Raw genomic sequence first — 22,863 nt, forward strand, 5'->3', positions numbered from 1 at the left:
TGGCTAACAAAAATCCCTTCCCTGAGTTTTTAGTTGAACAGAAAGAGACGGGCCCTAGTATAGCCTCATCATCTCCCCATTAGATTAGAAGAACTTCATCACTTTTCAGCGTGGATCCTTCCTTTCTTTCCCAAGTTCCTCAGATGTGGTGACAGAGTTCTGGAAGTGGAAGATGGCTAAGGCAGTTCAGGTGAATATTCTAGATCCTTTCTAGGTCCTCGTTTCTTTTTTCCCACCCGGCTCCGTTTGAAGTTGGCTGATGGGATTGTTTTAATATTCCTCTGATCTGGGCTGACGGAAGGGTACATGTGATGTGATCCTCTCTCTACTGCTTGGAGATCAGTTTGGAAGTACCAAGCTGACTAATGATGGACTGAGAGAGGAGGGGATAAAGGGAGTGATCTTGCACAGTTACTTTATGCGACCGTCTCTGTTGTGCTGTAATCATGAAAATAACATTCAGCTGAAGTGGGAAGAGACTGTTGAATGGGACAATAGTGAGAATCTGGAAGCAGTGTGTCACAGAGAGTGGAATACTGAAATAATTGTGGAATTTAAAAGTTGTTTATAAAGCTGAAAATGTCTACAGAGTGAGAGATGTGAGTGGTTGAATCTAGTTTCCAAGCTAAATGATGGACTGTCAGTCGTTTCATTGTCTGTGTAGGGGGCCAGACACATCATGTCTCTCTCTGCCCACTCTGATCTTATGTCATGATGATCAACGAGTGATCAGCAGGAGCTTGGTGAGCAGTGATGAATGGCAGAGCTGTATCAGAGGGAAGGCTTTGATGACAACTAGTGCCCATGGGGCGAGGGCAGCAGGGAACGGCTTAAAGGGCAGACTGGTCGATATCCAGCTGGTTGCCATGGAGACACACCTTTTAACTCTAGCGGTGCCTTCCCAGCAGGAACCTCTTTGACCACTACACCAGTCTCTGCCCGCCGTGTCCGAGAGTTCCTGCCCATATCACAGCAACACGATAGGGAGAGTCAGGAAGCGAGCGAGTAGTGTGCCGTTTCCATGGCAACCCAGGGGAGTGAGCGAGCCAAGCTCGGAAAGAATATTGACTACAGAGCTGACAGCGAACAACGGTGAAACAGTGCATCTCTCTCTCAGCTATGCATCCTCCGAGCCGTAACCCTCATAAACAGGTCCATGTAAACGTACTGGGTTACAGCGAGATCAACACCGCAACACAAAAATAACTTAACTACAATGCTAAACCAGAAGCTGTAACATAGACGATCTCATTAAAGTATCTCATTAAAGAGAAGTATGGTATTTGTACCCAGGGGAGATTGTATAATAAGTCACAAGTGCAGCAATGCACACAGAACGTGTCCTCATCCAGACTCCCTGGAGTATCAACCACACGTTCCCGGAGACCAATATACTGCGCTATGTTTATCAGATAACAACCTCTGCTGTTGTGCTGCTCGGCGAGTGCCGAAGCCGTCTGATGTCCTCACAACACAGACCTCATTTGTACAAGTTTTTTTTTACCACGGTCTTGGCAAGGCTCGCTTTGAAAGAAACACTCTGTCAACATCATTAGCTGTTTCTTTCACAGCGGGAACATTGTTCCTCAAAACCAGCTCAGCTCGGTACTACCAGTCCTTTAGATATTGCACCAATTAATAAAAATGGCTTGTCTTACAGAGATCCATTCCCTTTAAATATACACACTGGTCCCATTTCACATACATTTCACACACTTGGTTGAGTTATAAACTAACGTATATTCAACGTGAAATTAAAAAATATGTCACCACCTCATTGGTTCTAGGTTCAAAGTTGGTTGAAAGAAATATGAAATGCCCATACATTGATGACTTTTTGCAAATCCAATCAGTTTTCCACATTGATTCAACGTCACCCCAATGATTTTTATAAATTGAAATGACATGGTAACAACATTGATTCAACCAGTTTTTGCCCAGTGGCTAATTTCCCATTCACATGGCTGCACTTGCCTTCCTTCACTGTAATTACTGTTTCAGGGGCAATTCCCCAAGCGGTGTTAGTGCTTACTTAACAATGACAGGGTGCTCCAGGAAAAACATCCCTGCTGGTCGTTTATTAGACCCCTATGCCAGGTCCCGGTCTCTGTGGCTGGCTAGCAATAGGCTGTCATGTTTCCCTTCAACTCTGGGGTCAGCTGACCACCAACATCTTCACAGGCTACTTCTCCCAGACGGGGAGAGACTTGGGGTTAGCTAGGGTAATACATGCTGGAGGCACGGCAATATGCCAGCCAAGCCCAGGAAAACCCAATCCATTATGATGCATTGATTGATGAGCAGATTAAAATGATGAGCGTCGAAGTGCTGAGAGATGATGAGGCGGCCATGGATAACATGGAGAATGAGATTGCCCTCAGGGCTTGGGTTTTGGTTTACGGTTTGAAGAGGTAGTCAAAACAATGACTGATTGATTAGCCATGGGTCAGGAGGAGCAGGGGAGGAAGAGAGAGACCGGATGAGTAGGATGAGGCGTACACGTTCCAACACAGTGGATGACTGCCCAGGTCCAGCACATCAAAGGATTTGCCCTATGTCCTCCTTTGATTGGCGTGGAAACTTAAAATGGATGCCACAGGCGAGGACTGAGAAGTAATGAACAAAAAAGTTAAAGGTCTTTGAAAACTTTGGCCAGTACGAGACGAGTCACCACTGCCCACACAGTCAGATATCAAGCACACAGTCTCTTAAAGATGAGCAGTTTACAGGTGGCGTTGTTGTTTTCTAGACCTGAGTAACTGGGCCAAGTAGTCTTACCCTCGCTGCATCTCATTCATTCCCCATTAATCACCCAACAACAGAACCCAAAAATGAAAGCCAGGTGTCATAACCAGCCGGTTGGAGAGACTGATGATGACAGAAACAGGAACTGCGCGACAGTCTCTTAACAAAGCAAACTCAGACACACCAACATCACACATGCTGTTGCCGCCTCGCTGCTTTTTTAATGGTTCAACATGCCCTTGTCCCTCCTCCCTCCCTCATTCTTTCCTTCCTCTCTCTGGAAGAGGGGGATAAATCAAACACCTGTCTCCTTTGCTTGGCTCTGGTGATCTAGAAGATAAACACAGTTTGGAAATCTATAAAGCCAACTCCTCTGAACGCTGGCTGGGACAAAGAGACTGGAGGAGACATGGGGGTCAATACATCTATAGCCTATCACTACTTAGACTACAACAACACTGTCTGGACTGATGGATCAAACAGCGATTTTATTTAACAGGTTGAGAGCAGAATGTCTGGTGGTGAGAAGAGTTCACCATGCTGTATGCTACATGTGCTTGTCATAGTTTATCAACATGGCCAATACAAGTCTACTTTAATGGAGAGCTTCATAGCCCTCATTTTAGGAATAAGAAACAGATCTTGTTCACACCTGTTTTCATGTGTGTGTCTTGTGGTTTGTTTGTTGGCACATGTAGGCCAAGGTCAGAGTTTTTAACAATAATGATCTAATTTTCAATCATAACACAATCAAATCAAATCCCATTTTATTTGACACACGCGCCGAATACTACAGATGTAGAGAGGTCCTGGATGGCAGGAAGCTTGGCCCCAGTGATGTACTGGGCCATACACACTACCCTCTGTAGTGCCTTGCGGTCGGAGGCCGAGCAGTTGTCATACCAGGCGGTGATGCAACCAGTCAGAATGCTCTCGATGGTGCAGCTGTAGAACTTTTTGAGGATCTGAGGACCCATGTCAAATCTTTTCAGTCTCCTGAGAGGGAATAGCCGTTGTTGTGACCTCTTCACGACTGTCTTGGTGTGTATGGACCGTGATAGTTTGTTGGTGATGTGGACACCAAGGAACTTGAAGCTCTCAACCTGCTCCACTACAGCCCCGTCGATGAGAATGGGAGAGTGCTCAATCCTCCTTTTTCTGTATGCAAGTTGGAGTGGTCTAGGGTTTCTGGGATAATGGTGTTGATGTTAGCCATGACCAGCCTTTCAAAGCACTTTATGGCTACAGACGTGAGTGCTACAGATCGGTAGTCATTTAGGCAGGTTACCTTGGTGTTTTTGGGCACAAGGACTATGGTGGTCTGCTTGAAACATGTTGGTATTACAGACTCGGTCAGGGACAGGTTGAAAATGTCAGTGAAGACACTTGCCAGTTGGCATGCTCGGAGTACATGTCCTCGTAATCCGTCTGGCCCTGCGGCCTTGTGAATGTTGACCTATTTACTCACATCGGCTACGGAGAGTGTGATCACACAGTCGCCGGAACAGCTGATGCTCTAATGCATGCTTCAGTGTTACTTGCCTCAAAGAGAGCACAAAAGTGATTTAGCTCATCTGGTTGGCTTGTGTCACTGGGTAGCTCGTGGCTGTGCTTCACTTTGTAGTCTGTAGTATAGTTTTCAAACCCTACCACATCTGACGAGTGTCGGGACCGGTGTAGTACGATTCGATCTTAATCCTGTATTGACGCTTTGCCTGTTTGATTGTTCGTCGGAGTGCAAAGCGGGATTTTTTATAACCGTCCGGGTTAGAGTCCCGCTCCTTGAAAGTGACAGCTCTACACAGCTCAGTGCGGATGTTGCATGGGTTCGGGTATGTACGTACGGTCACTGTGGGGACGACGTCATCGATGCACTTATTGATGAAGCCAGTGACTGATGTGGTGTACTCCTCAATGACATCGGAAGAATCCCAGAACATATTCCAGTCTGTGCTAGCAAAACAGTCCTGTAGCTTAGCATCTGCGTCATCTGACCATTTCCTTATTGAGCAAGTCAATGGTGTTTCCTGCTTTAGTTTTTAGCTTGTAAGCAGGAATCAGGAGGATAGAGTTATGTGTGGAGTAAAGGTGGTCTAGAGTTGTTTCCCTCTGGTTGCACATTTAACATGCTGGTAGAAATGAGGTAAAACGGATTTAAGTTTCCCTGCATTAAAGTTCCCGGCCACTAGGAGCGCCGCCTCTGGATGAGCATTTTCTTGTTTGCTTATGGCCTTACACAGCTCGTTGAGTGCTGTCTTAGTGCCAGCATCGGTTTGTGGTGGTAAATAAACAGCTATGAAAAATATAGATGAAAACTCTTGGTAAATAGTGTGATCTACAGCTTATCATGAGATACTCTACCTCATGGGAGCAAAACCTAGAGACTTCCTTAATATTAGATTTTGTGCACCAGCTGTTATTTACAAATAGACACAGACCGCACCCCTTGTCTTACCGGAGGCAGCTGTTCTATCTTGCCGATGGACTAAAAACCCAGCCAGCTGTATGTTATCCATGTCGTCATTCAGCCACAACTTGGTGAAACATAAGATATTACAGTTTTTAATGTCCCATTGGTAGGATAATCTTGATCGGAGCTCATCCATTTTGTTATCCAATGATTGTACGTTGGTTAATAGGACTGATGGTAGAGGGTGATTACTCACTCACTGTCGGATCCTTGCAAAGCACCCCGACCTACGTCCCCGATATCTCCGTCTCTTCTTCATGCGAATGATGGGGATTTGGGCCTTGTCAGGTGTCTGAAGTAAATCCTTCATGTCCAACTCGGACACGAAGGATCTAAAGAAAAAATCTTTGTCCAGTACGAGGTGAGTAATCGCTGTCCTGATATCCAGAAGCTCTTTTTGGTCATAAGAAACAGTGGCAGAAACAGTGGCAGAAACATTATGTAGAAAATAGGTTACAAATAATGAGAAAAAGCACACACAATAGCACAATTGGTTGGGAGCCTGTAAAACGGCAGCCATCTCCTCCGGCGCCATCATGTCTTTATCTGTAGTTAATTTTTACTATTTTGCCTCTAGTCATAATTAAACAACTCTAAACTGTCATTATTTCTTAATTATGAAGTCAGGATGGGAAATGCTTGTTCAGGACTGTTTTTCTTTTTCATAAAAGCTGACAGGGAGAGAGAAGAGAGGTCTCTATAGATCTTCTCACCTGTGGTTGAGCAGGGAGATGCAGCTTGCTGGAATGAGCTGCACCATTGTGTTTGAGTTCATGTGATTCAAAAGAGCAACTGAGTTTATTTTCTACCTGCTATCCCCTGCTTACAGCAGATATGAATGTATTTGCACGACTCATGATTGCATTTCATCTAAAACTGCTCACACAGGGCAACTTGAAATACCAAACGCCTTCAAAGCCTTTCATTCATATTTGACGCAACTATAATTTATTCACAAACCAGAGTTACGCAGTGATATTGATATGGCTCATGCATTTCTATGCATTCAATGATTCAAGATGCTTCAACACATTCTACAAGGTCATGTATTTAGCATTTCGGCACTCAGCATTTTTTTAACGGATAAACAATGCTGACAGTGAGATCTCAATTGTGATTGCTCTCACTGCTAAGGTTCACAGACCTGGGGGAAATTCAGCCCAGAAAAAGTCACTCAATTGTGGCTCTTTAGAGAGCCTTGTTGTGACCCTTAGATACACCAAAGTTAAAGTCATGTCTGACACATACATGTATACATTAAGTACACAATTCTGAAACTAAATGCCCTGATTTCTAGTCTTATCTTTAGCGGTTGGTGTTTGCAGCAGCCACTATCTCCCATGCAGTGTTTCCCCTAGGATTTCTTTCACCAGTGGTGGCAGAGGTAGCGGGGTCTTCCTGGGGCACATTTATAAATATATTAATAGGGTTGGATACACTTCCAGGATTACAACCTAGCTAGCTAGTTACCTTGGAGGTTTCTCGGACGATCTGATGTTGTAACGTGTCACTCTGATCTTAAAAGCGCGTCTCGGCAGACATTTGGTGCACCACTGCTAAATGAATGTAGGACAAACACTGACATTTGAAGTTCTTGTCAATGCTGTGTCGTGTCTGGACTATCATTAAATGTGAAGACTTATTTATATAAAATCAGATCTATAGGTTGAATTATTATGTGATTAAACGAATCATGTAAACATTAATTAATTAGGAAGACGTGGCACCACGGGAAAATGTTTAGAGCTACAGAGTTATAATTTTAATATATCTTAATATCTGATAAATTAGTCTTCTATTAATGAATTATTACCTCATCAGTTCTCTTTACTGAACGTCGCAAACCCTTGGATATCTGCACGAACCCTAGTTTCCATAATAAATCATCAATATACAAATTGGCTTAATTATTTATTTACTAACTAACTAATCACAGAAATACATAACAAACAAACAGTTGATATTGGTTACTAACAATGATAGAAAAGTCCCTAGTTGCCTAAGCCAATATGACGGTTTGGTAGACAAATGAAAGGGGTGGGGATTGAGAGAGCAGGAAAGACAAAAGCGATTCACGACACACAGTGGATAATTATAATAATTGAAATGCTAGTCCTTTGCACATGAACGGCCACTCTTCGAGAATAATTTAAATGTATATATTTATGCCCATATGTCGTTGTTGTCTTCTCTGTTGGAATCCTTGATTGTCCTGTAGAGTTCATCAGTCTCTGGTTAACTTTCCCAGAAGTTTCAATGTCTTTCGTGGTTGTAGGTATTTAGAATGGATACTTCAGAATACCATTCGGAAATGTTCTCATAGAATAGATGCTTTGGTGGTTGTCGGTATTCTCGTTCTAGGTTTATGTAATTTCTAACTGCAGACTAGTAATCATGCATCTAAGATTTGCTCTTATTCTGTAGTGGTCGATAGTTATTCTGTAGTGATCGATAGAGTGGAACCATTTCCAGCCTGGTCTCCTATAGAATGACCTATAGAATTGTAGCCATTCCAACCTGGGGACTCTGTCCCGGAGTTCTCTGACTTGTCCTTTGGTAGAGTTGTAGTTTAAACCATTTCACATGAAGCGTCAGCTGCATGTTCTCTGGTCTAATGTGAATTTCATCAGGAGTGGGTTTTACACACTTCAGAGAAAAGGGCGGTCCATAACGCCAACGTAATATCTATGCTCACGTGGGCGTGGTTACTGACTTGGTTAACTTTATATGAAACCCCATATTTTCTCATTGAGAAGGTTAACATCACGTTACATCTTTTCACAAATAGTTTAATCACATACGTTTCACAATATTTAGATGTAAACCTGACGGCTGGGAAATGTACACTTTAAGAGATACAGTTATGTGTGTTTCCTGTCCTTCATGAGATCACGAACTGAAACACACTTGTTATAACTGTCCCTTAAGTGTCCACGGACCATTCCCACATTCTCAAATGTAGAAATATTGTTTAATACTCCCATTTCGGCGATTAGGAGTTTTGACAAGAGAAGTTCTTTGTTCTCTCTCCCTCAATACTCTCTCAATACTGCATGTCTAAAGGGGGAGAGGGTCCCTTCCAGGAATTTACGACCTGTCGTAAAGTCATAAAACTGTGGAGAGAGAGAGAGAGAGAGAGAGAGAGAGAGAGAGAGAGAGAGAGAGAGATCATTCATTTCCAGGCCCAGGGACATGTGCTAGTCTGTGGTGACCTAAATGCCAGAACCGGACAAGAACCTGACACCCTCAGCACACGGGGACAAGCACCTGCCTGGAGGTGACAGCATTCCCTTCCCCATATGCCCCCCTAGGCACAACTATGACAACATAACCAACAAAAACGGGTCACAACTCCTGCAGCCCTGTCGCACGCTGGGTATGTACATAGTCAATGGTTGACTTCGAGGGGACTCCTATGGTAGGTAAACCTATAGCTCATCTCTTGGCAGTAGTACTGTAGACTACTTTGTCACTGACCTCTACCCAGAGTCTCTCAGAGCGTTCACAGTCAGCCCAATGACACCCCTATCAGACCACAGCAAAATCACAGTCTACTTGAACAGAGCAATACTCAGTCATGAGGGATCAAAGCCAAAGGAACTGAGTAATATTAAGAGATGCTATAGATGGAAGGAATGTAGTGTGGGAACCTACCAAAAAACAATTAGGCAACAACAAATTCAAACCTTTTTAGACAACTTCCTGGACAAAACTTTCCACTGTAATAGTGAAGGTGTAAACTTGGCAGTAGAAAATCTTAACAGTATATTTAACCTCTCAGCTTCCCTATCGAATCTAAAAATTTCAAACAGAAAACCAAAGAAAACGAACAACAATGACAAATGGTTTAATGAAGAATGCAAAAACCTAAGAAAGAAATTGAGAAACCTGTCCAACCAAAAACATGGAGACCCAGAAAACCTGAGTCTCCACATTCACTATGGTGAATCACTAAAACAATACAGAAATACACTACTGAAAAAGAAGGAACAGCACGTCAGAAATCCGCTCAATGTAATTGAAAAATCCATAGACTCTAACCACTTCTAACCACGAAGAATTATCTATCCAAAATGGAGATGTATGGGTAAACCACTTCTCCAATCGTTTTGGCTATATAATAAATAATAAACAGCAAAAACATGATCAAATACAAATCTTAGAATCAACTATTAAAGACTACCAGAATCCACTGGATTCTCCAACTACCTTGAATGAACTACAGGACAAAATAAAAACTCTCCAACCCAAAAAAGGCCTGTGGTGTTGATGGTATCCTCAATGAAATTATCAAATATACAGACAACAAATTCCAATTGGCTATACTAAAACTCTTTAACATGATGCTTAGCTCTGGCATCTTCCCCAATATTTGGAACCAAGGACTGATCACCCCAATCCACAAAAGTGGAGACAAATTTCACCCCAATAATAATAATAATAATTATTATTATTTTATTTTTTTTACCTTTATTTAACTAGGCAAGTCAGTTAAGAACAAATTCTTAACTGGGATAGGCGTCAACAGCAACCTTGGGAAAATCCTCTGCATTATCATTACCTGCAGACTCGTACATTTCCTAAGTGAAAACAATGTACTGGGCAAATGTAAAAATGGGCTTTTTACTAAATTATTGTACGACAGACCACGTATTCACCCTGCACACCCTATTTGACAAACAAACAAACCAAAACAAAGGCAAAGTCATCTCATGCTTTGTTGATTTAAAAAAAAAAAGCCTTTGACTCAATTTGACATAAGGTTCTGCTATACAAATTGATAGAAAGTGGTGTTGGGGGAAAAACATACAACATAATAAAATCCATGTACACAAACAACAAGTGTGCGGTTAAAATAGGCAAAAACACACATTTCTTCCCACAGGGCCGTGGGGTGAGACGGGGATGCAGCTTAAGCCCCACCCTTTTCAACATATATATCAACAAATTGGCGAGGGCACTAGAAAAGTCTGCAGCACCCGGCCTCACCCTACTAGAATCTGAAGTCAAATGTCTACTGTTTGCTGATGATCTGGTGCTTCTGTCTCCAACCAAGGAGGGCCTAAAGCAGCACCTAGATCTTCTGCACAGATTCTGCCAGACCTGGGCCCTAACAGTAAATCTCAGTAAGACCAAAATAATGGTGTTCCAAAAAAGGTCCAGTCGCCAGGACCACAAGCACAAATTCCATCTAGACACCATTGCCCTAGAGCACACAAAAAAACAATACATAACTTGTCCTAAACATCAGCGCCACAGGTAACTTCCACAAAGCTGTGAACGATCTGAGAGACAAGGCAAGAAGGGCATTCTATGCCATCAAAAGGAACATAAAATTCGACATACCAATTAGGATCTGGCAAAAAATACTTTAATCAGTTTAATCAGTCATTGCCCTTTATGGTTGTGAGGTCTGGGGTCTGCTCACCAACCAATAATTCACAAAATGGCACAAACACCAAATGGAGACTCTGCATGCAGAATTCTGAAAAAATATCCCCCATGTACAATGTAAAACACCAAATAATGCATGCAGAGCAGAATTAGGCAGATACCTGCTAATTATCTAAATCCAGAAAAGAGCCGTTAAATTCTACAAACCACCTAAAAGGAAGCGATTCCCAAACCTTCCATAACAAAGCCATCACCTTCAGAGAGATTAACCTGGAGAAGAGTCCCCTAAGCAAGCTGGTCCTGGGGTTCTGTTCACAAACACAAACAGACCCCACAGAGCCCTAGGACAGCAACACAATTAGACCCAACCAAATCATGAGAAAACAAAAAGATAATTATTTCCAATGTGTCAAGTAATTAACAAAAAAAACAGAGCAAACTAGAATGCTATTTGGCCCTTAACAGAGAGTACACAGTGGCAGAATACCTGACCACTGTTACTGACCCAAACTTAAGGAAAGCTTTGACTATGTACAGACTCAGTGAGCATAGCCTTGCTATTGAGAAAGGCCGCCGTAGGCAGACCTGGCTCTCAAGAGAAGACAGGCTATGTACACACTGCCCACAAAATGAGGTGGAAACTGAGCTGCACTTCCTAACCTCCTGCCAAATGTATGACCATATTAGAGACACATATTTTCCTCAGACTACACAGATCCACAAAGAATTTGAAAACAAACCCGATTTTGATAAACTCACATATCTACTGGGTGAAATACCACAGTGTGCCATCACAGCAGCTAAGTGTACGCCCCTAGCCCCACAAGAAAAGGGCAACCAGTGAAGAACAAACACCATTGTAAATGTATTTTAAATGTAATTTCCCTTTGTACTTTAACCATTTGCACATCGTTATAACACTGTATATATACATAATTTGATATTTATAATATCTTTATTCTTTTGTATCTTCTGCAGTAGGACAAACATAAAAATTACAAGTCAATCGGGTCAACTTATTTTTTACACACTACTGCAGTTGATGATAGCTACAGATTCTACAAGTGACCTAAAATTAAGTTTTACATGTGGCATAAACCCATCTGCTTTAAATAAGTCAGCTTCTCTCACTATGATCAGTGATAGCTGAGTTGTATGAGAGAGAGAGAATGGGGAGAGAAAGTGAGAGACAGGCAGTATTTTCTCTTCTTGGGAGAAGCTTATGCTCCTTGAGATTATCACTTTCCCCTGCTAGGGGATTTGTCACTGATCCCTTGTACAGTGGTGGGTAGCCTAGCTATTTAGTGACGCTCCCTTGGGGACGGATGATACATATGTAGGATCTTAATTTGATCACCCTGTTGCAGGAGAACTTAACTGAAATGCAGGAAATGTAAAACTTCTGGTTTATTTGAGGTTTATTAAAAGCCTTCTGAAGTTTGTCATTTTCATTTTAGATTTGTACATACGAAAAAAGTATCAACTCCTACAAAAATGTCCATTAATTATAATACACTTAATAATTCAAATTTCCTGTTGCTGCAGGATTATTTTCCTGCTGTAGCATGCTGGCTCAAATTAATAGCCTACATCTGCACTGTAGCAGACTGAGCAAGATCTCTATTGCAGAGTAGAACATTTGCAGAGTAGAGCATTTGTAGATTGCTCATTCTACCCAAGATTACCCAGGCAGTGCTGGCAAATACTGCACACGCATAACTCCTGAAGGATAACTGTCAAATATGTAGGAATACACAGACAATGCTGCATACAGCTGCACACACCTACACACACAGTAGACAAAATGGTGTTAAACAAATCAAAATATATTTGATATTTGAGATTCTTCAAAGTAGCCACGCTTTGCCTTGATGAAAGCTTTGCACGCTTTTGGCATTCTCTCAACCAGCTTCATGAGGTAGTCACCTGGAATGCATTTCAATTAACAGATGTGCCTTGTTAAAAGTTAATTTGTGGAATTTCTTTCCTTCTTAATGCGTTTGAGCCAATCCGTTGTGTTGTGAGAAAGTAGGATTGGTATACAGAAGATAGCCCTATTTGGTAAAAGACCAAGCTATATTATGGCAAGAACAGCTCAAATAACCAAAGAGCAACTACAGACCATCATTACTATTAAGACATGAAGGTCAGTAAATACGGAACATTTCAAGAATTTCAAAAGTTTCTTCAAGTGCAGTCGCAAAAACTATCAAGCACTATGATGAAACTGGCTCTCATGAGGACCACCACAGGAAAGGAAGACCCAGAGTTACCTCGGCATCCCATCTGATTTGCACTGGGACTATCATTTGTTTATCCAAAGGACAATGACCCAAAACACCTCCAGGCTGTGTATGGGCTATTTGACCCAGAAGGAGAGTGATGGAGTGCTGCATCAGATGACCTGGCCTCCACAATAACCTGACCTCAACCCAATTGAGATGGTTTGGGATGAGTTGGACCACAGAGTGAAGGAAAAGCAACCAACAATTGCTCAGCATATGTGGGAACTCCTTCAAGACTGTTGGAAAAGCATTCCAGGTGAAGCTGGTTGAGCGAATACCAAGAGTGTGCAAAGCTGTCATCAAGGCAAAGGGTGGCTACTTTGAAGAATCTAAAATCTAAAATATATTTAGATTTGTTTAACACTTTTTTGGTTACTACATTATTCCATATGTGTTCTTTCATAGTTTTGATTTATTCACTATTATTCTACAATGTAGAAAATAGTAAAAAATAAAGTAAAACTCTTGAATGAGTAAGTATGTCCAAACTTTTGACTGGTACAGTATCACTAGAGATCCCTTGTCTCTCTACTCTTTTACCCATACTGTGAGTGTCTGACTTGGAGTTTCCAACTTTCTTCCCTCACACACCACCCGCCCCTAACGCTAGCCGGCCGGTGCCACGGATTTGTGGTTCAATTTGTGGTTCAACTGTGCCGGTCTACAATGAAAATCCACTGATGCGCAGGAACCCACTTTAATAGCTCGTAGAGCATTTAAATGCCTCTATTTTACTGGAAGTTGGTTTAATGATGCAGTAGAGTCAGAGTGCCTGTGGTTATGAAAGCTTGAATTTGACTCCAGAGAGGAACAGTGTATTGACAGATAGGCCTCCATCAAATATATTTAGCATTGCTCTGAATTTTCCCTGGCAGTATGGCTGATGCTTGCACTCCACACCAAGCACATTCGATTAGCAGGAAATTGATCATAAGATAGTTGAGTGTTATAACCCATTTTGAATGAGGCTATATTGTACTCCCAGAGGACTAACTCTTCTTTAGGGATTTGCATTGTCATGCTATTTTAGATGTCTCTCTCTGGAATCAGCTGTCTTTCAAACCTCTCTTCTGCTGTACATTTGTCTCTCGTCACCTTCTTATCATCAACCTCTTAGATCTAATCATAAGTCAGTCACAGTTTAGTCCCAAAAGACCATGCAACTCTTCAATCAGAGATTATTTCTAACAGGCCTAGCAAGTCCTCCATCACAGCTGCCAGTCAAACTCATGAAAAATTGACGAGCTATTTTATCAAAGTAATGGTGTGCACCAATACGATGAGATCACAACATCTTTAAAACACTTTCCCACATCTGAATAATAAGACTGCATATAAACCATCAGATCTAGTAATGAAATGTTATTGAAGCAAATGCCAATAATGGCATCTACAGTCATTTTCTCCTCTTAGCACAAACCCATCTTATGGGTCATTGGCAGGTACGGGATGTGTCAGAATGACATCCTAAACTTGGCACTGTATCTGCCACCTCTAATCCACAGGAAGATTCATAAAACACCTCCTGCTCTGACGCCTTCACACCTCCTGACGTACAACGTCTGCTTTCTGATTTATTTACCAGCTGACAGTTCTATTAAGAGGCATGCTATGCTGATCATTTGGGAGGTGGGTTTGAGAAATCACACATTTCATGCCTGGCAGGCGCACCATCTAACTTCCTGATGACTGCATTGGAGGCTTAAAGGTCCATTGGCCCATTGTACATAACATTACACTCTAAAAGGATGGTGTGTATGTGGCTGACAACAGGGCCTGGACAGGTGCTTTGCAGAATGGTGATGGAACGGAGAGAAGGATGAGTTAAAGAGGAGAGGGATAGAGGGGTGGGCCCTTTTTCTCTCTCCCTCTCTGGAGTATGCTGTGGTAGAGTCTCTGATCTGTGGAGTATGCTGTGGGAGAGTCTCTGATCTGTGGAGTATGCTGTGGGAGAGTCTCTGATCTGTGGAGTGCTGTGGGAGAGTCTCTGATCTGTGGAGTATGCTGTGGGAGAGTGTCTGATCTGTGGAGTATGCTGTGGGAGAGTGTCTGATCTGTGGAGTATGCTGTGGGAGAGTCTCTGATCTGTGGAGTATGCTGTGGGAGAGTCTCTGATCTGTGGAGTATGCTGTGGGAGAGTCTCTGATCTGTGGAGTATGCTGTGGGAGAGTCTCTGATCTGTGGAGTATGCTGTGGGAGAGTCTCTGATCTGTGGAGTATGCTGTGGGAGAGTCTCTGATCTGTGGAGTATGCTGTGGGAGAGTCTCTGATCTGTGGAGTATGCTGTGGGAGAGTCTGATCTGTGGAGTATGCTGTGGGAGACTCAATGGGCTTCCAAAGAGCTGGAGTAGTGGGCCGGCTTTCATCAGCCCCATTCACAACTCCTCCTGATGTCCCACCACACTACTTCTGCTGTCCTCTAAAACTCTGACTAATGGCTCTAGAGTGTGTGTGTGTGTGTGTGTGTGTGTGTGTGTGTGTGTGTGTGTGTGTGAGAGAGAGAGTAACTGGGACTCCCGTTTGGTCATGTTACATCATCTCCCGAATCATCTCAGGCCCAGCCAGCCAGTCCATCACATTATCACTGACAGGAAGGATAAGAGCTGGTTGATGTCATTATCTATTGACTTTAGTGGTACTATGACACACACAGCAACTGCCCACTGGCTTTAGTGCACAACCTTGTAAAGTTGTGAGTGGAGAGGGAGGCTAAGCTCTCATTTATGGCTGGTCATATTCGGTTCAGAAAGGCTGGGCCCGAGCTTGAACTTCTAATGGCATGGCTTTCTTCCTGACCTCATCTCTTGATAGTACTTTTCAGCATCAATATTTTAACTCTTCTTCTCTCTTTTTTTTCTCCAAAACCTTCTTTGTGACCATCACTTTCCATTTTCTTTAATGTGCTTTTATCTTTTCCTCCCTGCTGGTCTTCATCCCCTCCCTTTGTTGACATATCTTATCCACATCCTCTCTTTCCCCCAACAAGGCACCATGTGATGTCTCTCACTTGCCTCCATTTTAAAGAAGTGTGAGAAATGGAGAGCCACACTGTGCAAAGATCCCCAACAGCCACAGTACTGTGTGAGTGCTGAACAGTGTATTTAAATGTCAAATCATGCATTTTCATGCATAGGCACGAGTTTGCCCAATCTCCAGACTGAGGGATTGTGACAGACACCTATGATAAATTAAAGACACGGTAAAGAGTAGCACACACACACTCAAACACTCACACACACCTAAATAAATAGACCAACAGACAGTACTGCCTGTAAGCAGCAGAGGAGCCAGACGGTGACAGCAGCTGTCTCCCATTAGTGAAGCTTTGTGCTGTTTTGTTCTGCACAGAAACCTCTGGATCAATAAACCACTAGCAACCAAATGGGCCTTTTAATGTTTGATGTTAATGCCAGCTTCCGTTTCTGGGGACCCATTGGACCAGTACTGAGTGCAGCAATGTGCGGCCACTTACCCGTATGGGCAGCCTAGTGGTCCAAACAGAGCCAGGAAACAGGTCATTGAAATGCCTCCATAACGCACTCAAGAGCTCCTGGCTCCTTTGTTTGCTTGTGGAAGCCATATCCAAACTGAGCAAGGAGCCCCTGCCGAATACATTAATGATAATCACTTTCCTGCGTGTTCAGGCATTTGCCTTGGTGGGGGTGGGAAATAGGGATGGTCAGCGGAGTTCTTGTTTCCATCCAGGATGGCGAGCCGAGCACCAATCTGCTTCCTCACTAGAGCCAGACAGGCAGGCATTGTCATGCTGCCAGAGCCGACCCATCCATCACATCCTCCACTAGAGTGGAGAAGCGCCTGGCATTTGGTGGAAGTTGTCACAGGATGAGTGTGATTATCATCGACCGACCATGCAGTGTGGTTGTCATGGAGGGGGCTTCCTGTCAGTCTTAGTTCGGGAGTTAACTGGTCCGCAGTGATCGGGGTGGTCAAGGCGACACAAGGGGGGAGAGAGGGAGGATGGAGGGAGGCAGGGCAGATGGTCCAGCTGCTCCAGTTTGCAGGCAGCTACTGGGCTGAGTGCAGACTGGGCATGTCTACCTGAGAAGTGCTGTGTGCAGTGGGCCAGTTAAGCAGATTATTCAAGAGTGTTAATAGTAGTAAGGAGACAGACTTGTTTAGGTATTGTATTGCTGCGGCGGGAACATGTCAGTTGGTTTCATGTACATTTCCTTCTGGCGTTGCTGTTCAAATGCCTACAGGTAGATTGTTCTCATCAGACGTTCATCCTCTCCTCTGCTTTTAAGGAGAGGTGCATCTTCGCTATGAGCCGTCTTTGGCAGACACTCACAACAGCCAGTTGGTCCTGGATAGAAGTCTGACTACACTGAGCCTAGAAGGATTTGACAATCATGCCTGGGATCTGTGGCTGCAATGAGAAAATAAAAGTACAATATATTTCCATTTACTAATCCCCAGGAACGTCTTAATAGCCCATTTCACAGTGACCTCAACATGGCATGGACTGTTGAGTTGATAAAACATATTTGTCACCTGTATTTTTGGAGAATCTCAGTGGTGAAAAGGCCCCATAACTAGGCAGAGATCGTCAAAAATAATTATCTTAATTTAAATTACGTAAATATTTACAATATGTTTAGTAGTGTGTTTTTTGGCATCATACTGTGTGAGTGTTAGTCAGTTTGTTGATCACCCCCCTGTATAGTCTGAACATGATCAGATCTGTACCGTATTATGAAGACCGTATCCAGAACATCTCAGAGTAGGCCTGCTGATCTAGGATCTGTCCATATTATCATACTCATTATGATCTAAAATGCAAAACCGATCCTAGATCAGCCCTCCTACCCTGAGAATAATTTGGTGGATACCAACCAAGCGGTCACCACTGAGGGATAAGCAGTGTCTTTCTTTCATGTGGAAAAAAAAGATGCTGATATAAACACCCTGGCTGTGTTCATTGGGCAGGGCTTCCGTTTGAACTCAGTCTGGGACGAGAATGCTGTGGAATCCTCCGGATAATCTCCATGCTGGTGTTTGTGTTCAACATGAATTTACAGCGAGGCTCCTGCAGCTGTACAGACGGATGGTATTGTGGGTCTCAGACCAACATCTGTCAAGCAGCATTAACACCCATTCATTATGTTTTTTAAATCAGTGGTTTGTGTTACTTGTTACAGAGATGAGTTGAAGGATCGTTGCCTTTGATGGATCACTCGATGATTGTATGCACCCGCTTTAAAGCCACAACCTGGAGTCTGTGTGCATTCTTTACCAGTTTAAATTCTGCAAAGTAACTTTCACTGTGATGCTTGTTTACAAGCGTGGGTAAATTCTGATGTATGAGAGAGCATTACATGCAGACCACACCACTGGAGTGCGTCCGCATGCCACTGGGATTTTGTCTATCTGGCAAGATGCAATCATGACATGCAGGTTAAAACTCAAATCAACTGTGCATCAATTATATTAATTTTGGGTGGGTCGAAACACATGAAACGTCAATGGATATTTAGCTGGGAGATTAACATTGGGTTGTTATTTTACCTAACATTCATATGGTCCTCTCTTAAGATGGGTGTTTGTAGAATGTTGACCTGGAGTCATACATCATCTTGTGTTTCTCTACAGATAAAAAGGGAAACCTAGTTGGTGTTTAGTTATCTTTAATTCATCTCTTATCGTGTGTTTTTCAAGCATCTATGTGGGTTTGTATCTTCCTGATATACAATAAGGAGGGGACTTGCAGCACCTGCAGCATCTGAAATAGAACCACGTTTGCGCTTGACACGTGCATGTGTACATTTATTTTTGCAAGGTTTTTTACCAACTTGGCCGGTGTCGTTCGCGTGTCTGGCTGTATTTTGTGTAGTTGCCTTTGCTCCATTAATAGATGTGTTAAAGATAGTGTGACAGTGTATGGTGATTTAAGACAGATAAACAAACATGGCTGTCATCTGCAAGGAGCTTTTGCTCATTTTATAGAAATATATTTGCTTAACCCACCTACTTAACCTCCCCGAGATTGATCATGCACGTCTTATAAAACTGACGTCAAGTATAACACTATCAACCCCACTTAAAGCTAGAATCCGTAATTTAAACAATAGTAAAGAGCATCCCCGCCCGTTTTGCCAAAAAATCTAAGGGATTGGGCTGGAGAAATGTAACCACTCTAAAATTCACAGACAGAGCTATAGATGCAAGGACTAACCACCAATGATATCGAAAGCATAGTTTTAACCATGTTTTTAGGCTATACAGTGTTTGTTTACATTTACGTTGTTTATCAACATTGGAGTAAAACAAGTTTATATTTAGGGTTCTGATGGGGCACAACAGTTGAACTAAACTCATGAGGCATGTATCAGTTATATTCATCAAGAATCAATTGGCAGCCTATAATTTACAAGTCCAAGAATGGATGTAGCAACTAAGGATTCTAGCTTTAACACATTGTTTATTTCCCCTTCCTGGCTGATTGAACAGCTGGAATACAGAGATATCTCTCTGGTTGTAGAACTGCTGAAGTTCTGAACTCCTTCACCCTTCAAGGAATCAATATGCAGACGGGGGAACTTACCCGCAGCCAGCTGTATCCAGCCGCAGATCTTGTAGACCGTGCCTGTGCTGCAGAAGAAGAAGAGCGTGAAGCAGCCGATGCATCCGATGACCAGCGCCATGGACATCCCGATGAAGACGGACGCGGCTTTGAAGGCGCCGGAAGGGATCGTGCTGAACTCCATGAAGCTGCCCTGGCACGTCAGGTCCCGGGACAGCCCGTTTCCGATGCAGTAGTGGAAGAGGCCGAAGTAACCGGCCTGCGGCGTGTCCATCCCGTCTCCGATCCAGTAGGGCTGGATAAAGCACACCACGTTGACTATAGCGAAGAGGATGGTGAAGATGGCCCACAGAACCCCGATAGCGCGGGAGTTCCTCACATAGTTGGTCTGGTAGATTTTGGCAGCCTCGGAAGCGGGAAGCATGGTTGTAGGAGCCCCAGGCACCATCATTCAGTCTCTAAAGGTTTTTACATTTACGAACTGTTTACACACAGAGCTTTAATCAAGCACAAAGCACATCCCGGCCGCGTCAATGTGACATGATATCCCGGACTAAACTGCTCCCCTCTGGGCGAGTGTTCAGCCTACTAAAGCCTTGCAGCTTGCACTGTGCTTGGGTCCGCCACCGTTTTCCTTATCTTTATTGAATGGTAGGCTGGGTATCCGAGAGATATTACGAATAATACTGAGGAGGAATCTTCTGAATGAATGATCACTGAGATAACAGCATGTAATAATCACCGGGTGTTAAATCGAAACGGCCATAGTAGGCTAAACAAGCATCCTACGGTCAGAACTGCATTCGATTGAGGGAGCACAGAGATGAACAATCAATGAAAAATGCTACAATCCACCGAGAGCAGCTGAGATCCCTATTCACAGACGTGGCCACCACCGTAGTGGTCAAGGCTACAACCTCATCTTCCACCGAATGCCGATTTTCCCGAGGTGTCGGAGGTGCATTTAACTGAGATGATGAAGTCGCGAGTGTTGACAATCTGCTCACTGTGCATGATGTGCTCTGCGTCCATATTTGACCAAAGAACACCTGTATTCCAGGCAGGCGCAGTCCGACTGTCACAACGGATAGGCCTATCAAAGCCCCTCTGATAAAGCACCATGCGCAATACAGCCTATCCCCTAATCCCACTGTCTCATGCCCCAGTGCAATGATGGAATGGGAGACATCTGAAATAAAATCGTTAAATCTAAAAAGCAACACTCCTATTTGATTTAGTCTAGGTTGGCTCTGACCTTCGAGGCAGAATATTAAAGTTTCAGCTCTCTCACTCTCGGTGTTGATCTGTGTCCACCGAAATAGGATAGTTTCTGTCGCACATCAAGACGCTCTGGTGTTTAGCGCACAGTGAACAAGTGCACATCAACATCAAGGGCAGGCTATAAAACTCAGTCCTGCGACATGGCATTTTATCACGAGGTCGTGATATAGGCGAATTGGCTAAACTTAATCATGAATGTCTGGGTAATCACTATAAATGCATCATCTGTTTGATAGCCTACTCCAAGTCTCCCAACTGTGTGTGCTATGCAGCGGGCAACAGTATGCACAGTGCTCAGTGGTTAGGTTGACTTGATGTTCTTCTTGTTGATCATTTGATGATTCTGAAGTGGCTTTTTCTGCACCTTCTCTCAGTGCAGTCTATTCTTCTTCAGGATTAGCCTTCTCAAAGCTGCATGTGGCATATTTCTCCCCACGGCATGGCGAGGTAGCCTATAGGCCTAACAAGAAAAACAAACAACGTGTACACACAGGCATGAAAGCATTTTATGTTCATTATTTAGGAGAAGGCTTGTGGTTACAATTATTGTGCAGCTGAGAAAATAACTTTATATTTACAGAAGCATACCTATTAGTTTATGAATGGTGTAAGACAAATTGAATCATTCTCAATGTGAAAAAAAAACAAAACATAGAAATTACAAACTTCATAGCTGTAAAAGAAGACAAGGTGACCATTCACACAGACTCTGAGCAAAGTGTGTGTTCAAGTTTCTTAGATGGGTGACCCGTTGAAATCATGAAAACTATGAAACCTTGCGCTAGAATGATGTCTGTCATTCTGTCAATTATAATTCAGCAATCTAACTTTTGGTATTAAAAGGAAGTTATTGTCAGTTTTTTTTAAATATATAATAACCATGTTAACATGTATTTCTCGAAAAGCAAATGTATAGTACTGTCCCAATTCCAACGAATGGTGTTTGAATAGTGGCATATGGACCTTTTTTTCAGCTACAAAAATGCTCAAATTAAACCTTTAATCAATTTAAATGTAATTTAGTTCATTCGATATTCTAAAAATACATAGAAATATGTTGCTGTAGTTGTTCATAACATCTCAAAATAAATTCTAGAGGCTATGTATCACATAAAACAGCATAGGATGATGGTGGAAGGAATTAGAGGGAAATAACAAGGGTGACGGGAAGGATAGAAAGAAAGGACCAGGACATGTAAGAAAGAGAGAATAGAAACATTTATGTTTTTTTTTTTTACGAATTCATGAAAAGGGACAGCATTTGGGGAATAATAGAGGTTTTCCAGGATCAATTAAAAGGTGTGCAGACTCATTTTAGTTCGATTTTTACCAAGAGCTTGGAATCTTCCCAAATCAATATTCATAGGGCATGGGGTGAGTCTAGTATAAGGTTTTTGTCACATGGTGAAAACTGAGCGTGTTGTATACAGTATATAGGCCTAAGCCTCTACAAAGTCGGATAGATGATTTCACAATAAGTGCCAGGTGAAGTGGGACATTAATGCATTTCTAATGAGACAATGTTGTCCCACGTCATCTACTAACTAGCCTGTAGTGTCCCGCTGTAAACGCTATATCATAAGTAAGGGTTCTGATGTTGTTTTGGGGTTGAAGCATCCACTGTATAATGCATTATTTCAGCATAAACATTTAGATAAGACCTTCATTGAAATAAATATAATTTGAGTAGGGTAGACTGATGTTGATTGTCTACATAGCGATCTACCAAAAAGTGTTTAATGAGGAGAAATATCAGGTCAATAAAAATAAAAGAAAACATAACCATATTCTACTTAATTCAGAGTGTTCTCACGTTCTGTTTCCAATCCTGCAGGTACCATGGTACAATTAATTAACCATCTCAAACAAAAACCAACTACACAAAAGAGTAGGGCTGTCAAGTAAAATCATCGGTAGTTTGGTTAGTGTGGAAGCTCTGTTCTTTTGAGAGAGTGGCGCAGGCGGGGGTAATGATAGCCACTGACCTCACTTAGCCAGGAGTAACCTACCAGCTTCCATCAAGCCGCCGATACAGATCTACAGGGTTGCAAAACTACGGGTAATTGACCAACGTTACCTACATCTTCGGTAATCTATGGCAACAGGTAATCTATGGAAATCTATGGTAACTGGAAATGTAGGCCTAT

At 42.7% G+C, this 22,863-nt stretch overlaps 1 protein-coding gene across 1 annotated transcript in view; it reads right to left on the minus strand.

Annotated features, from left to right (window-relative positions):
* Positions 1-20,814, minus strand: part of LOC110499990 (LHFPL tetraspan subfamily member 3 protein) — a 36,688-nt gene extending 15,874 nt beyond the window's left edge. The window contains exon 1 of the mRNA XM_021577083.2: positions 19,457-20,814. Coding sequence (XP_021432758.1) covers positions 19,457-19,886 — 430 coding nt within the window. The 5' untranslated portion in view covers positions 19,887-20,814. The remainder of the gene's footprint in view (positions 1-19,456) is intronic.
* Positions 20,815-22,863: the final 2,049 nt, after the last annotated feature.

This window comes from Oncorhynchus mykiss, chromosome 21, assembly GCF_013265735.2.
Source record: "Oncorhynchus mykiss isolate Arlee chromosome 21, USDA_OmykA_1.1, whole genome shotgun sequence".
NCBI lineage: Eukaryota > Metazoa > Chordata > Actinopteri > Salmoniformes > Salmonidae > Oncorhynchus > Oncorhynchus mykiss.